This window comes from Haliotis cracherodii, unplaced genomic scaffold (assembly GCF_022045235.1).
Source record: "Haliotis cracherodii isolate W230 unplaced genomic scaffold, xgHalCrac1.p SCAF_20, whole genome shotgun sequence".
Taxonomy (NCBI): Eukaryota; Metazoa; Mollusca; class Gastropoda; order Lepetellida; family Haliotidae; genus Haliotis; species Haliotis cracherodii.
Window position 1 is genome coordinate 8,628,873 of NW_027266276.1, and position 18,057 is coordinate 8,646,929.

At 41.5% G+C, this 18,057-nt stretch overlaps 1 protein-coding gene across 1 annotated transcript; it reads right to left on the reverse strand.

Annotated features, from left to right (window-relative positions):
• Positions 1–196: 196 nt before the first annotated feature.
• Positions 197–17,273, reverse strand: LOC139470021 (2-amino-3-carboxymuconate-6-semialdehyde decarboxylase-like). The gene is made up of 10 exons (XM_071252312.1): positions 17,056–17,273; positions 13,283–13,424; positions 11,735–11,784; positions 10,068–10,227; positions 8,885–8,961; positions 7,803–7,896; positions 6,697–6,792; positions 3,559–3,731; positions 1,592–1,690; positions 197–1,168 (listed from the first exon to the last, which is right to left on the reverse strand). The coding sequence occupies exons 1-10, from the start codon at positions 17,110–17,112 to the stop codon at positions 1,106–1,108; spliced, it is 1,011 nt and encodes a 336-aa protein (XP_071108413.1). The 5' UTR covers positions 17,113–17,273; the 3' UTR covers positions 197–1,105.
• Between the last annotated feature and the right edge of the window lie 784 nt (positions 17,274–18,057).

Consider the following 18,057-nt stretch of genomic DNA (forward strand, 5'->3'; position numbering starts at 1 on the left):
CCAACCATCTTCCTGAGGCAAGGCTACTAACTGACTATAAAAGTCCAGTTTCCACCCTTGTCGAACCAGGCTGGAATCTTTAGGTTCAACACAAGGAGTAGTTATTACAAGTTGTGTCACTTCTGTGCCTCTCCTATTGACCAATCAGATTTCGCCTCTTGTATCACTTGCATTGGTTTCAAACAAAATGGCGGCCCCGATTCTAGACGATCAGATCAATTTTCAAGATCTATATTGTGATAAAACAGGCCTTACATCGCAAAGTGCATCAAATCATGTGAGCACCTTGATAAAAAACATGAAAAGATTTGGAAAATATCTGTTGACGCCGAGTTGGCGGTGCACATGCTTTCAAAATCTGGCACTCAACTGAAATCTGCACGACAGTTTAGGAACCGGATTTTGATTTCCTTTCACAATTTTGATTGGATTATGCATAGACTCGTTAGTCCAGCCAAATGTGGCGAAACATATTTAAAGCATGGTTAAAGGGGTGTTGTGTTTCAGACTCACTCACTCACACACAATACCTACCTGATTGTAACCAATTGGCCAGTAGTGGTGGTCAGGTAGCCTAGTGGTTAAAACGTTCACTCGTCACGCCGAAGACACGGGTTCGATTCCCGACATGGGTACAATGTGTGAAGCCCATTTCTGGTGTCCCCCGCCGTGATATTGCTGGAATATTGCTAAAGGCGGCGTAAAATCAAACTCACTCAATATATCTGACACAAACTGGCATCATTCAGAGCTCTTATTTCACATATTCAGTTACATATTTTAAACCTGATTTCCAAAGTTTGTAACCAAAGCAGTGCTTTTCAATCGTCTGCATGTATGGAATTTTGAAGGTAACCACTGCAAGCGATCTTTGCGGAGGATAGAAATATTGACTTTGTTTAGTGTGTGTGTTTTGTACGCCATAGCAGCAATATTCCAGCTATATTATGGCAGATTTTTTTTTTCATTGTCTGCACCATTCTGTCACCAGTTAATTAAGAGCAACGTCACACAGTGTTCAGGATTTCAGCTTTTGGTTATCTGCAATTCTTGGGTAGACCAGTAGGAGGGTGATGAAGACATTGTGTGGTCTTCATGGAGAGCATCACTGAAACTTGGCCCTGTCCAGGCCAAGAAATTCCAGTGCATTTCCAGCCAGCAAATTATCCTGGAATGAATTCAAAAGATGAGTGAGTGAGTAAGTAACTGAAAAATTCCAGTTCATTGCCAGGCAGCAATATATCCTGAAATGAATTCAACAGCAAGGTATCCCGAAATATATTCAAGAGTGAGTTAGGGAGTGAGGGACGAAGGGAGGGAATGTATGAGACATTAGAGTGCTTTGCCAGCCAGGAAGTTATCTTTAAATGAATTCAACAGATGAGTAAGAGTGAGTGAAGGAGGGAGGGAGGCAGTGAGGGAGGGAGTGAGTGAGGGAGGGAGGCAGTGAGGGAGGGAGCAAACAAGTGATCGAGTGAGCGAGCAAGCAGTAGTTCTAAGGACAATGAGGTTTCATTATAATAGGTTTGGACTTTACAGGGTTAAAGCAAAAGGTATACTTCATTAAAAAATATTTTTAACTAGGGTATACCTTGAGATTTGCATCAAATCCCTCCATTGACTCCACCAGCTTGCCAGGGTGGTGTTCCCCGAGAGGGAAGGGGTAGTCACTTCCCAGCAACACTCTCTCCTGACAACACACAGACAAAAAGAAAACTTCGCGCAATAAGCAATTATGAACAGACTTTTTCAACAGTAAATAACAATCTATAACATTAACCAGCAGTTCTTGGGACCTTGTGTGATGTACCATCTATAACATCAACCAGGAGCTCTAGGGCTCTGTGTCATGTACCATCTATAACATCAACCAGCTCTAGGGCTCTGTGTCATGTACCATCTATAACATCAACCAGCTCTAGGGCTCTGTGTCATGTACCATCTATAACATCAACCAGCTCTAGGGCTCTGTGTCATGTACCATCTATAACATCAACCAATAGCTATAGGGCTCTGTGTCATGTACCATCTATAACATCAACCAGCTCTAGGGCTCTGTGTCATGTACCATCTATAACATCAACCAGGAGCTCTGGGGCTCTGTGTCATGTACCATCTATAACATCAACCAGAAGCTATAGGGCTCTGTGTCATGTACCATCTATAACATCAACCAATAGCTATAGGGCTTTGTGTCATGTACCATCTATAACATCAACCAGCTCTAGGGCTCTGTGTCATGTACCATCTATAACATCAACCAGCTCTAGGGCTCTGTGTCATGTACCATCTATAACATCAACCAGGATCTCTAGGGCTCTGTGTCATGTACCATCTATAACATCAACCAGCTCTAGGGCTCTGTGTCACGTACCATCTATAACATCAACCAGCTCTAGGGCTCTGTGTCATGTACCATCTATAACATCAACCAGGAGCTCTAGGGCTCTGTGTCATGTACCATCTATAACATCAACCAGCTCTAGGGCTCTGTGTCATGTACCATCTATAACATCAACCAGGAGCTCTAGGGCTCTGTGTCATGTACCATCTATAACATCAACCAGCTCTAGGGCTCTGTGTCATGTACCATCTATAACATCAACCAGCTCTAGGGCTCTGTGTCATGTACCATCTATAACCAGGAGCTCTAGGGCTCTGTGTCATGTACCATCTATACTATAACATCAACCAGCTCTGGGGCTCTGTGTCATGTACCAACGATAACATCAACCAGCTCTAGGGCTCTGTGTCATGTACCATCTATAACATCAACCAGGAGCTCTAGGGCTCTGTGTCATGTACCATCTATAACATCAACCAGCTCTAGGGCTCTGTGTCATGTACCATCTATAACATCAACCAGCTCTAGGGATCTGTGTCATGTACCATCTATAACCAGGAGCTCTAGGGCTCTGTGTCATGTACCATCTATAACATCAACCAGGTCTAGGGCTCTGTGTCATGTACCATCTATAACCAGGAGCTCTAGGGCTGTGTGTCATGTACCATCTATACTATAACATCAACCAGCTCTAGGGCTTTGTGTCATGTACCAACTATAACATCAACCAGCTCTAGGGCTGTGTGTCATGTACCATCTATAACATCAACCAGGAGCTCTAGGGCTCTGTGTCATGTACCATCTATAACATCATCCAGCTCTAGGGCTCTGTGTCATGTACCATCTATACTATAACATCAACCAGCTCTAGGGCTCTGTGTCATGTACCATCTATAACATCAACCAGCTCTAGGGCTCTGTGTCATGTACCATCTATAACATCAACCAGGAGCTCTAGGGCTCTGTGTCATGTACCATCTATAACATCAACCAGCTCTAGGGCTCTGTGTCATGTACCATCTATAACATCAACCAGGAGCTCTAGGGCTCTGTGTCATGTACCATCTATAACATCAACCAGCTCTAGGGCTCTGTGTCATGTACCATCTATAACATCAACCAGCTCTAGGGCTCTGTGTCATGTACCATCTATAACATCAACCAGCTCTAGGGCTCTGTGTCATGTACCATCTATAACATCAACCAGAACCCACCTTGCCCATAACATCAACCAAGAGCTCCAGTGACCGTGCGTCATGTACCAGCGCATCAGTGTAGAACTTCCCCAGGTACTTGCGAGGGTTGACACTGTTTTCAGTAGCACACAGATCTGGACGGACATTGAAACCGTGCTCTATCCTGCCCACTGTGTAGGGAAAGGCCCCACCTAAAAGAACGCAACAAGTCTCACATGAGGTGAGGAGGAATGGGGGTTATATGTCACACTCAACATGATTGCACGTATATAGTGCCAGCCTCAACATGATTGCACATATATAGTGCCAGCCTCAACATGATTGCACATATATAGTGCCAGCCTCAACATGATTGCACGTATATAGTGCCAGCCTCAACATGATTGCACATATATAGTGCCAGCCTCAACATGATTGCACGTATATAGTGCCAGCCTCAACATGATTGCACGTATATAGTGCCAGCCTCAACATGATTGCACGTATATAGTGCCAGCCTCAACATGATTGCACGTATATAGTGCCAGCCTCAACATGATTGCACGTATATAGTGCCAGCCTCAACATGATTGCATGTATATAGTGCCAGCCTCAACATGATTGCACATATATAGTGCCAGCCTCAACATGATTGCACGTATATAGTGCCAGCCTCAACATGATTGCACGCATATAGTGCCAGCCTTCGTCTGTGTCTGCTTGTACAAGTCCAGAGTATGGCTGTTTTTAAAGTGCTAGCCCACTGAGATATCATGCCGCAGTTAAACATGGGCACCCAACTCTGACACAGTATATGGACTCCAAACCGACCAGTCTTTGCCGAGTGCCAGGCAGGGTAACAACAAGTACCATTTTTTACCGTTTTCAGGTATGAATGAGCTGGGGATGGCACCACTGAGCAAACTCTATCCATTGGACTACAGACTGTTTGTTTGTCGTCAGCTGTGACTTGTGTCGTATTGGTTTCATTGTTCATAAGGTTTCTCAGACTCATACTATGATGCCTTATTTGCGCTTGTTTTAAAGGACTCTACTGTGTGTGTTAGGTATCAAGTTGTGGAACAACTACAAGCTCCATTTCTTTTATTGTATTCCGCCATCACAGATGCCATCTGCTTACATTTTTCAAAACTTCGACGACTATTTAACAGCTGTGACAGTTGAGACAGTACAGTGTTCAATCTCATTAAAATCAGATCTTAGTTCTCGCTGCCAGGACATCCCATTACGGGTCACATCAGACCGACCTTTCGTGAACTTTGACCGACCAATGGAATGACTAACAAGAAGGCAGCTTAATGGAATGACTAATCAGAAGGCAGCTTTTTATCACGCTTTACGGCATGAGTTTCAAACTGGCGACTACGCTTCGAAACATATTTTGACATATGCTCGATTAAAAAATTAAAAACTGAACAAAAGAACATTCTGGATTGGCTAATAGATGGTCTAGATTGTATAAATACAGACATAAACCCATAACTGTCATTCTGAATATCCTGTGTGGTTTTTTTCGAGGTTGCACGATCAAAAATCACATTCCAACAGTCACTTTCATGATCTGACAAGCGATGCTCTGATTGGTGTTAGGTCGTTCTGACGTGACCGGCAATGGGATGTCCTCAGATCTTTGTTTAGCAGTAGGAGAGAACTAAGATTGTGAGCTTGTTGGTTTCCTAAGGGGTAAACACAATGATCTACATGTTCTTTCCATGTTCCTATTTTGTTCCTGGTAATCATATTGTTTCAGTGTCTCTGTGTGGTGTCTATATCTCTGTTAAGTTAATGTATCAATGTTGCTTGCATGTCCCTGTGATGTGTCAAGATTGTTTCAAGTCCATGTCGAATGTGCCGGATTCCATTCACCAAAATCAGGCTAATGTTCATTGTGCTACAAGTGTCAGCAGTGTCCGAAATATCTGCCTGCCCACCTGCCCGTGGCTGGTAACTTTTCTGTCGGGCTGCATGAAATTTTCTTCTACCTGAACGACTGTCTGGTAGATATTTTTAAGACTGCTTATCAATTTTAATTATAACCCCTCGTAGATTCTCAAGTAATTGTTAACATTATTTAAACTGAATCAAGACGCGATTTGTCTCTCTTTTTTTCCATTTTTCAACATTTATAATGATTGAATGTGGGCAGGTAACTTTGAAGATGGGTAAGTAGATTTAGACTGTCTTGGTTTTTTAAAAATTATTCAAACACTGTGCTCATCAGAAACAGGCCAGATTATTTCAGGTCTCATGCAAAAACTAATGTGTCAGCATCCTTGATATTACAGGGGACGGTCGGGTAGCCTAGTGGTTAAAGCGTTCGCTCGTCAACGCCGAAGACCCGGGTTCGATTCCCGACATGGGTTACAATGTCTGAAGCCCATTTCTGGTGTCCCCCGCCGTGATATTTGCTGGAATATTGCTAAAAACGGCGTAAAACCACACTCACTCACTCACCTTGATATTACGACACTGAACACAATTTGTTTCACGCAGGAGTTTTAAATGAGTGAATCAGTAGGTAGGGATTTATGTCATTTTTCGCATAATTCCAGCAATATCGCGGCAGGGGGACACCAGAAATGGGCTTCTACATTGTACCTGTGTGGAAATCAAACCTGGTCTTTGGCGTGACGAGCGAACGCTTTAACCCTTTGGCTACCATGCCAAGCAAGAGTTTTATGGAACAGCGTGATGAATACCATGTAGAGATAAGTCATTTGTATATTCCTGGCTCTGACACTTGATATAATATTGCTCTCTTTCCTAGTCAAAGACCGCCTCCGTGGTCTAATGGTAGAGCGTCCGCCCGGACTTGTTGTTACCATGTCTGGCGCTCGGCACTAAGGGGCTAAAACAAGGACTGGTCGGCTCGGAGTCAGTATACTGTGTCTGAGTGGGGTATTCATGTTAAACTGCGGCATGGTATCTCAGTGTGCTAGCACTATAAATCGGCATCAGTCCGGACTAGTACAAGCAGCCACACATACAAGTACATGCACGTCGCTTTATAAGTGGAATAATCTTTGACGCAACGTTAAACCCCATTTCACCTCACCTCACCTCCTAGTCAAACCCCAATCAATAGTGGGGCTTGACTCGTGGGTGAAACAGTTAGCATGCTGCAATCCATGAGAGCTGGTGTCTTGCCGTAATTACCTCCATGAGCAAAGCAGACTTTGAGCTTGGGAAACCTCTCCAGCACTCCACCAAACAGCAGGGAACAAATGGCTGTGGTCGTCTCGGCTGGCATGCCTGAAGTTTCAAATGTCCCTTGATTCAAGGTGTTATAACAATACATATACAAACATGACCTGTGTCTCGTAGACTGTATCCTCCTTTGCAGAACACATATGTGGATTACTTTGGCAAATTAATTGTCATTATCCTATTTTTCATTGGATTTCAATATCTATTTTTTAATACATGAATTTTTTCCAGACACGTTATCAAACTTTACTACAGTTGTCATTAATCCCATCATGTTCTCCAAACTACAAGCCATGGTAACCAGTACAGATCTACCTACAAGCCATGGTAACCAGTACGGACCTACCTACAAGCCATGGTAACCAGTACAAACCTATATACAAACCGTGGTAACAAGTACAGACCTACATACAAACCATGGCAACCAGTACAGATCTACCTACAAGCCATGGTAACCAGTACAAACCTATATACAAACCATGGCAACCAGTACAGATCTACCTACAAGCCGTGGTAACCAGTACAAATCTACCTACAAGCCATGGTAACAAATACAGACCTACATACAAACCATGGCAACCAGTACAGATCTACCTACAAGCCGTGGTAACCAGTACAAATCTACCTACCCCGGTACAAGCCATGGTAACAAATACTGACCTACCTTCAAGCCATGGTAACAAGTACAGACCTACCTACAAACCGTGGCAACCAGTACAGATCTACCTACAAGCCAAGGAAACAAGTACAGACCTACCTACAAGCCATGGTAACCAGTACAGACCTACCTACAAACCATGGCAACCAGTACAGATCTACATACAAGCCATGGAAACAAGTACAGACCTACCTACAAGCCATGGTAACAAGTACAGACCTACCTACAAACCGTGGCAACCAGTACCTACCTACAAGCCATGGCAACCAGTACAGATCTACCTACAAGCCATGGTAACAAGTACTGACCTACCTACAAGCCATGGTAACCAGTACCTACCTACAAGCCCTGGCAACCAGTACCTACCTACCTACAAACCATGGCAACCAGTACCTACCTACAAGCCATGGCAACCAGTACTTGCTCATCCTTCCACCTTGATCCATGTCCCACGGATGGACAAAGATGGAGCAGTCATGTTCTTCCGCTGCCTGGAAACAAACGGGAACCTTCGGATGAATAACATCAGACCACACAGAGTGTAGGCCTAAAAAGTTGTGGCTTTTATAAGTGTCAAGTCAAGCCACTTATAATGGCTTGTGGCAATTATAAGTGTCAAGTCAAGCCACTTATAATGGCTTGTGGCTTTTATAAGTGTCAAGTCAAGCCACTTATAATGGCTCAACGGAACAAAGTCCCAGAGAGTAAACAAAAGGAAACAGAACTTAATCAATATTCTATTTTGAATGGTAGTGTGAGCTGCAAGCTGATTGGTTGATAAACATTGTTGAATAGGATTGGATTCTGGAATCTTTCAGACTTTTCCCTCATTGTGAGTGAGCGAGTTGGGTTTAACGCCGCTTTTAACATTATTACAGTTATATCGCGGCGTGTCATCATTATGTGGGAGGAACGCCTGAAGTGATGCATGTTTCACTTCAGTGAAACCCACGAGCACGGGTATGGTGCTGACAAACATAGAAACATAATCAGGGCGAACCAGGGTTCAAACCCACAATCATAGGTTTCTGGCGTGCCCTAGGGACGCAACTCTGCACAGCGAATCATGGCACCTTAGACGACTGGGCCACCCATACCCCCCAATCCTTACGAATACCTTTTTCTCAATCCCAAATTTGCAAAAAGGCTTGGTGAAATGGAAACACATTTTAAACATAAAGTTTGATCAATATTTATCAATAAAACTTCAAATTAGCTTAATTATTTCACATTCTGCAAAATGGGTGAGTTGTTATGATGGAAGCATGTGACGTCATCCATTTTATCATGACATTATTGCATTCCAGAGTGACGTCATGTCTGTCTCAATTGTGGTAATTCACACAGGGAGCTTCAGACAATACTCATATTTTTTGTATTTTACAATGTCAATACACATCATGTGTTTTCAGATTTACAAAATGTATTTATTTTTTCACATTCACATATTTATGTCACAGAATAAAACAGTTAACTCACAGCAAATACTGGCTGCAGCTCAGGAGCATCTAGGTTCCAGTCATTGATGTGAGATCCAATCTGAACACCATGAAAACCTGCACAAAATACAGTGTCCAAGTGACTTACCGTATTCGACATAATAAGCGCCCAGGGCGCTCTCAAAATTAGAAATAGGGGGCTCTTATTAGAATATTATATTGGTGGAAAAAAAAAAGAGTTGAAAGATCATAAATTTCGTGTTTTATGCTGACAGCCTGAAATGTTTATATACGACAGATATATTTTTCCAGAAATTAATTGCCCATGCGTATTATACATGAATAAATAAGTCTTGTGTACATTGATCAATCGGTAGGGGTGCTGATTGGGATTGTTCACTAGCCAATATGTTAGCAAGTATCGCCGTTGGTGCTTATTAGAGTGGGGCGCTTAATACGTCGAATACAGTATTTTGAAAGTCAAATACTTTGGCTAGACTAGTTTGTTTTTTTGTTTACAGATTATTGGCCCATTCAGGTTTTCAGGTTAAAAAAAAAATTACATATTTAATTTCAAATAATTTTCTGTGATTTCCTCTAATGTTAAGTAGGTAGGAAAATAAAAAAGGGGGTGGTGGTCTATACAATAAATTTCAACAGGGTTTAATCATAGTATTTTAAATAATTTATTTATATTGATAGTGATGGTAAGAGTTACAAAAGTGAATAAATGTTTATGCATGTAACCAGTAAACAGTCGCAAAATGCAGGAAATAGCATTTAAGAGCATCTAATTTTTTTAAAATTCAGAGTGGCATGCCCCAAGCGTGTCATTGGTTTTGCTTACGCTTAAAACTAGCCTAGTTGTGCCCAGGCACACTTGTACATTATCCCTCTTGTCTCCATCATTTCAAGGCGGTCGGGTAGCCTAGTGGTTAAAGCATTCGCTCGTCACGCTGAAGACCCAGGTTCGAATACCGACATGGGTACAATGTGTGAAGCTTATTTCTGGTGTCCCCCGCCGTGACATTGCTGGAATATTGCTAAAAGCGGTGTAAAACCATACTCACTCACTCACTCCATCATTTCAGGGTTAGGTGGCAGAGTGGAGAAAGCATTGTGTCATTAAACCAAGCCCTGGGTTCGTTTCCTGACATGGGTACAATATGAGACGACCATTTCTGGTGAAATGTTGCTAATTACATAACACCTCCCTCACTCACCCAGCTCTTTCCTACAACGGATGAGTTCCTGAACTGCCAACTCCGGCGCCTGCATGGGCACTGTGCCAAGCCCGGTAAACCTCTTTGGATACTTCTTCACGATGTCAGCTATTCCGTCATTGAGGATCTTACACAGGTCGAGCGTGTCTTCTGGCTTTGCCTATTTGAAATATCAGATATGTTTCTAACACACAAGGAACTACATATCTAGACTTTCTAGAGGAATGTAATAGTTATGTCACATGAGCAAATGCCTGCAATATGTTGTGCAAGATTACCACAGCATGCAAAATGATATTTTCACTGTTTTGAGAAATAATTAAGATATAAATAAATAATAATAAATGTCAAAATACTCTCATCCTTTTTTAGATCAGTGAAGATCTAGGGTATAATAGGTCTTCAGCAACCCGTGCTTGCCATAAAAGGAACTATGCTTGTGTAGCAGGGCGTGGAGTCATCCCACAGATGACATCCTTACCTTGTCAGCTTACTGACGGGGTTAACCTCTTTGGTCATGTGGACAAAGCATCCGACCTCTGATCAGAAGGTCCGTGGTTCGAATCCCATTACGGGACTCGGAAATTTTATGGTTGCTACACTTGTCATAAGAGGCGACTAATGGGATCAGGCTCCGGTTATTAAAGAAGTATTATCATCACTGGTGTAGCAACTCAAATCGGGGGACAGAAAGTTGAACTATAAATTGAGCAGACTGTACATTCTGATATTTAAGTAGACTGTGAAATCTGACATTCCGTCTAATCGTTAACATTTTGTAACAAATGTTATATGTGGGATAACACTTTCTTTATGAAGTACAAAATTCTAGTACTTTTTGGGGTTGATTCTCATCCAGGATTCAAACCCAAACAGCCAGGGTCAGGCACCAAATCGCAAGTCCACAAAGTCAGCGATCTAACCCACTTAGCCCCCATGACAAGTTTAAATTGGAACAGCTCCCATGGCCGAAAGCTATGAACACACGATGCCATTTAGAAAATGTTTTGGTCCCAGCACAGTCCCTATATATTATCAGCTAAACAAATCAGACACCTGTCTATTCCAATTTCCGACAATGTTTTGTGGTCGCATGAGCAAATCCATTCTGTGCAACCCGACACAAGAAATACCTTCAATAAACACTCAATTAACAATTAACAAGGATCATTTGACAATGAACCAATTAACTTTTCATGCTTGCTGCAAAACGCAGTTTAATCAATAATTGTTTCTTTAACTGGATTACAGATTAACAATGGATCATGTCAGCCATGTCTAATCCCACATATGTGTAAACTGACATTTTTCCCCCTACCCTTAGTCCCGAGCAGTGTTGGATTACAGAGAGTCTATTGTATTGTGGGGGCACGGGTGGCCCAGTCGTCTAAGGCGCCGCGATTCGCTGTGCAGAGTTATGTCCCTTGGGCATGCCAGAAACCTATGATTGTGGGTTCGAATCCCGGTTCGCCCCGATTATGTTTCTAGGTTTGTCAGCACCATACCCATGCTCTTTGGTTTCACCGAAGTGGTAAACGTCTGAGACCTGCATCACTTCGGGCTTTCCTCCCACATTAAGCTGATGTGCTGTTATATAACTGGAATACTGTTAAAAGCGGAGTTAAACCCTACTCACTCACTCACTATTGTATCATAGATTGTCTTACCCAGTAGCTGAACATGACCGGCACAGTCGACAGAGCTTGAACGTCAACTCCTGAAATAAATACCGCACTTGTGAAATAAATACGAGGTTTATTTTGGAACATTTAGTTGGCAATATACAAAACTCATCATTTATTTTCAAGATCTTTTCCCATGTCAGGACATTGAAGACAAAACTTAAAATCATTTTGTTTCTTAATGGTACCCTTATTGGGGTTTTTTATAAAACAAACAATTTTGATTATATTTGTAGACATTGCAAAAAATATTTAATTAATATTATTAATATATTGAAGGTTTTGAATGTACCATTGTTATTTTTTGTGAAATAAATAGAACAATCACAGTATGATCAAGAAGTACATGATCACAGCTTGTTGCGTAACTTCTGCTCATGAGTATACTGTAATTCTTAAAATGAATGCAACTGCTGGCCCTTAGCCAAAATTGCGACTCAAAATAAATGCAAAGTAGCGTACTTCCGTAAAAAACAATACATAGTGTTTTCCTAAAAACAACAGATAATCAATGTGTTTATTCTGTTGACTGGCATAAAGGAAATTCAAAGGAAATAAAATAACTTAACCAACTCAAGTTGACGCAGTTGCAAAGAACAAAAACACTGTTATGCGTTGGCAGAGACCATATAATAGAATATGGTCTCTGGCGTTGGTGGCATCTGTCTAGACTCACTAGAATAATCAGAGAAGTATAGTCTGACATGAGTGAGTGGATCTCTTGACCCCAGCAGTGACAGTTCACCGGACGTCCATTATGTAATTGCTAGTGTTTGAGTGATGTTGTTATATATATATACTTGTTAAAAGTGCTGCTCAATAAATAGTGATGTGGAATAGATAAAGATCTTTGTTTTTATGGCCAAGGTTTATGTTTTTATGGTATATCTGCTATCCAGAACGTGAAGTGGGGCCATCTTATTGTTGATAGTCATTTTGAGGTATGACCACCTGGTTCCATTTGTCGCCTCTTACGACAAGCATAGTCGACTTTTATGACAAGCAGGAGTTGCTAAAGACCTATTCTACCCCGGATCTTCAAAACATCAGGCTGCCTTATTGTTGATAGACCTTTTAAGATATAAATGCGGTGTTTGACCAAAGTGAGGAAAGATCACTCACAGTTTTCACATTTAATTCACACTTGTTTAGCGGCCATAAAAATTCCGAGTCCCGTGATGGGATTCGAACCATGGACCTTCTGATCCCAACTCGGACCCCCTGTCCACATGACCAAAGAGGTTAACCCCGTCAGCAAGCTGACAAGGTAAGGATGTCATCAAGATTTACAGTATATGTTTTGCTTGGGTTGTTGAGGTGTTAGGTCAACAGTGTTATCCAATCCTAGCACAGGTCACGCTCCTTTAGAATGTGAATATAATTGTGTCACAAATGCAGCTGGTGACTTGCTCAAATGGTGATAACGTAAAAGAAAACATGGCAATTTGAAAGAAAACTATCCTTAATTCCTACTAAATGCAATGTACGTTTATCTCAGGCCGAATATGAACCTGGTTGTCATGGTGACCTGACCTGTAGCATCCATCTCCTTGATGCGAGATTCCGGAGACCAGCAGTTGTCGTCAATCACACGGAATAGCTTCCCATCCTTCATCATCTTGGCCTTCCCCGCACAGTGATGTTCCAGCTGGATAAACCCACCGTAACCATAGCGCTGGACAAATTAGAAAATAAGACAATTATTACCTGGCCATGTTGAGACCTGTGCTGAGATGCTAAGCAGGATAAACCCTGCAGGGTTATAAGCTATAAATAGATAACTTAAAACCAATCACATAAAGTGTTAATAAAAGTAAGAGGCAACTAACGGGATCGGGTGGTCAGACTTGCTGACTTGGTTGATACATGTCATCGTATCCCAATTGCGTGTATCGATGCTCATGATGTCAATCACTGGATTGTCTGGTCCAGACTCGATTATTTACAGACCACCGTCATATAGCTGGAATATTGCTGAGTGCGGCGTTAAACAACAAACAAACAAAACAAAACCTTAATAAAGTGACTCAGGTTGTAGATAAAAACATAAATATTGGTTTAGTACTGGCAGGGTACTGAAGACTCACTTTCTTATTTAATATTTTACTCATATTTTATTGTTTAGCTTTGGTAGGTTAAAATAAAAACACACTTGTTTAGCTCAGTATTTTTTCATTATATTTTCATTCGTCAGTTTTGTGGACAAGAAAATGCAAATTCTGTTAAAAGTGAAGGATGTTTCATATTTACACAGTAACCATGGCAACATTTACATGTATATATTCCTGGTTTTGTTTTCTTTATAAACGTTTTGACACATTTGATCAAACAAACTTGAGCTAACAGTTAAATTTTGGCTGATTTTGCCTGAAGTTTTGTTTTGTTTGTTGTTTAATATCATACTCAGCAATATTCCAGCTACATGATGGCTGTCTTTACATAATCGAATCTGGACCAGACAAACCAGTGATTGACATCATGAGCATCAATCTATGTATTTGGGATACGAAGACATGCATCAAAAAATGTCAGTGAGCCAGACCACTTGATGCCAATGGCCTCTCACAACAAGAATGGGTTGCTGAATACCAAGTCTGTCCCACTGAACAATGTGAAAGGTATGTTGGTGAAATGACCGCCAACCCCTCAAACTACATGTAAAATTCGACTATGCATGTCGTAAGAGGCAACTAACGGGATCTGGTGGTCAGGCTCGCTGACTTGGTTTGATGCATGTCATCGTATCCCAATTACGTGAATCATGCTCATGATGTCAATCACATGATTGTCTGGTCCAGACTCGATTATTACAGATCCAGCTGGAATATTGCTGAGTGCGGTGTTAAACAACAAACAAACAACCATGTACTGACATACCGTCCCATAGTTCCTCGGTAAGCTCTCCCCATAGCTTATTGTTGTTTACTTACTGTTTGTGTCTAGTTATGTGATTGTATTCCAAATGTATACTGACCAAGGAAGGCAACAACCTAATTAACATATAACTGTATTCGACGTAATAAGTGCCCCGCTCTAATGAGCACCCACGGCGATATTTGCTAATATATTGGCAAGTGAACAATCCCAATAAGCACCCCTTCTGATTGATCAATGCACACAAGACTTATTTATTCGGGTATAAGACGCACTCGTGTCTTATATGCACCCTATGGGCAATTAAATTCTGGAAAAATATATCCGTCTTATAAAAACAGTCAGGCCGTCAAAATAAACCACGAAATTTACCTTCAACTCTGTTTTTTTCCACCAAAATAATATTCTAATAACAGCCCCCTATTTCTAATTTTGAGAGCGCACTTGGGGCTTTTTACATCGAATACGGTAACTGTAACTACACATTGAAATTATGCATGTTCCTCCATGCTTTAGATTGTTCACTCGCTTGGAATGAACAATGTGAAAGTGATATGAAAGAACAGAAAATATATTATCCTGCATTAATATGACTCATTTAACACAACATTCAAGTTCAGCGATAAAAACTAACAGTTTTAGTCCACTAGTCCTTAAAATGATAACAAATAGCAAAACCCTTAAAAAGGGCAAATGTCTACTGTAAGGGTGAAACGATACACCGATATTCCGATGCATCGCGATACTTGACCCACGATACGATATACGATACACGTGGGCCCATTTATCGATACGCCACGATACGGAACGCAAATCTCAAGTAAAGCGTTTCCTCGCTATTGTGCCTTTCAATAAACCGCTAAATTGGTTAAAGCGCGCGGTAACGCATGGCTCCCCAAAACGTACTTACATTTTTAATAAGCTCAGGTTTTACACCGACATGTTTTTCCCCATCTCAAAAAACATTATCAGCTGATCCCCGCAAGCACATAACACCGGAAATACCTGTCAGCAAATCCGAACTGAAGTACGCAATACAGTGTAAGAATCTACATCGAAATGTTGCTATATGAAATAAATCAGAAAAACTTGCAATGTTAGGTAATGTTTGTGCAAGATGGGAAGAGATTTCGAGCACAGTGAGTGAGTGAGTGAGTTGGGTTTAACTCAGCTTTTAACAGCATTCGTTATATCGCGGCGTGTCAGCTTAATGTGGGAGGAAAGCCCGAAGTGATGCAGGTCTCAGATGCTTACCACTTCGGTGAAACCCATGAGCATGGGTATGGTGCTGACAAACCTAGAAACATAATCGGGGCGAACCGGGATTCGAACCCACAATCATAGGTTTATGGCATGCCCAAGGGATGCAACTCTGGACAGCGAATAGCGGCGCCTTAGACGACTGGCCACCCATGCCTCCGATTTCGAGCACAGAATTGAAGAATGACAAAGAGGTTATCACACTTGTGTGTTTGGGGATGGTAAATATCCTGTCTTAGGAATAAACACTATGTATTTAGCTCACCAAGGCTCGCTAAATAAAATGTATATTCTTGATACAGGATATTTACCATCCCCAAACACATTCGTGTGATCATGTGCTAACCTCTATACATCATCAATATTATTTATTGTTGCATGTAGGGGCGGTCGGGTTGCCTATACTGGTCAAAGGTATAGGTCACGCCGAAGACCCGGGTTCGATTCCCGACATGGGTACAATGTGTGAAGCTGCCCTGCTGTGATATAGCTACAAGCAGCGTAAAACAATACTCACTCACTGTTGTTGCATGCTATATAATGTATAGCTCGATCTATGTGTACTTGTTCAATGTTATGTGAGACATTGTTAATAATCAAACATGTACCATCAAACATGTACCAGTTATGGTTTATCAGTTCATATAGGATATAATAATTCATTGTGCTTGATGACTGGTGATTAGTAATATATGGGATGGGGTGGGGGTGATATTGCTGGAATATTGCTGGAATATTGCTAAAAGTGGCGTAAAACAATACTCACTCACTCACTGTTGTTGCACATTGGTGATGAATAATAAGGTTGGGGGTGGGGTGCTGGGGGGGGGGGGGGGGGGGGGGGGGAGTGCTCAGTGGGAGGGGGTCGTGAGCATGACAGCTCATGTCACAATATTTTAAGTATAAACTGAATAGAATACGACCTAACTAATATACCTATCTCTGCACACAGACTTATGGCTGCTCGACCTACATGTTGTGTACCTGTTGATGGATGTTCTGTGTACGACGTGTTCTCGCCACTTGAACTGGAAGTTGGCGTGTACTGTGAATGCGAATGTGGCGTATTGGGAAGCGGCACACAATTTCCTCCATGCTTACAAACACTGTCATAACTCAGAACGGTGCTCAGACCCATTGCCAAACCATACTGCATCAATATTTACACCTACCTCTTTCAGATCTGGCCAATTTTCTGGCAAAATGTGAGTGTGAATGTCGATTTTCATGTCACTTGGTCCTCTCGTCGTCAGTGGTACAAGAGGTCATAGGTCGTGACTTTCAGTAACCAATGAAAATCCTTCTTAGTGGAGGTGTGGCGCTATCAAGTTCGAGGTCATCTGTGTGTCAGCGCGTCCTGATTCTGCACGCAGACACATTCTCCGGTTTCTGTGTTATCAGGTCATAATAAAAATGACGTGTAAATATGAAGACAATTTTCATTTGTGCACAAACAGAAGTATTTAAACGCTGTAATGGATTTGTTTAACTACCTACACAAAGTGAACACAGAACTTCACGTATAACTATGCTGTTTAGATAAAATAGGTCGCGCTGGTATTATAACAATATAACCGATTAACATTAAATATAGCTGTGTTTTCGAGGCCACTCGCTTGATACAGAGTTAATTTATGGCAGGTCGCAATTTAAGGTAACAGCTCGGGATAGCAGGAGCGCAACTGGGCTTATTTTAAGTGTAAGCAAAACCAATGTTAGGAGGGCTCGAAATGGTCGAGTTTGGGGGTTAAAGCGTTCGCTCGTCACGCCGAAGACCTGGGTTCGATTCCCAACATGGGTACAATTAAATTAAGTGTGTGAAGCCCATTTCTGATGTCCCCCGCCGTGATATTGCTGGAATATTGCTCAAAGCGGCGTAAAACTATACTCACTCACTCATGAAACTCTATGTTGACAAATTAAATTTGAACATTAAAACGAAATTAATAAATTAATAATTTACTGCATAGATGGTAAAATGAGGTTTTCTTTTACAAAACATTGTGCTTTCTGTAGGTGTAAAGAAATTATGCCTTTTTCTTAGGTGTAAGAAATTGCTTTTCTGCTGCAGTGGTAGTTTCGCCCCTGGATAGTACAACGAACCATGATAAAGATTTCCAGCGTTTATTTGTAGCGACAAAATAAATATTGAAATATAATCAAATGTATTTGAC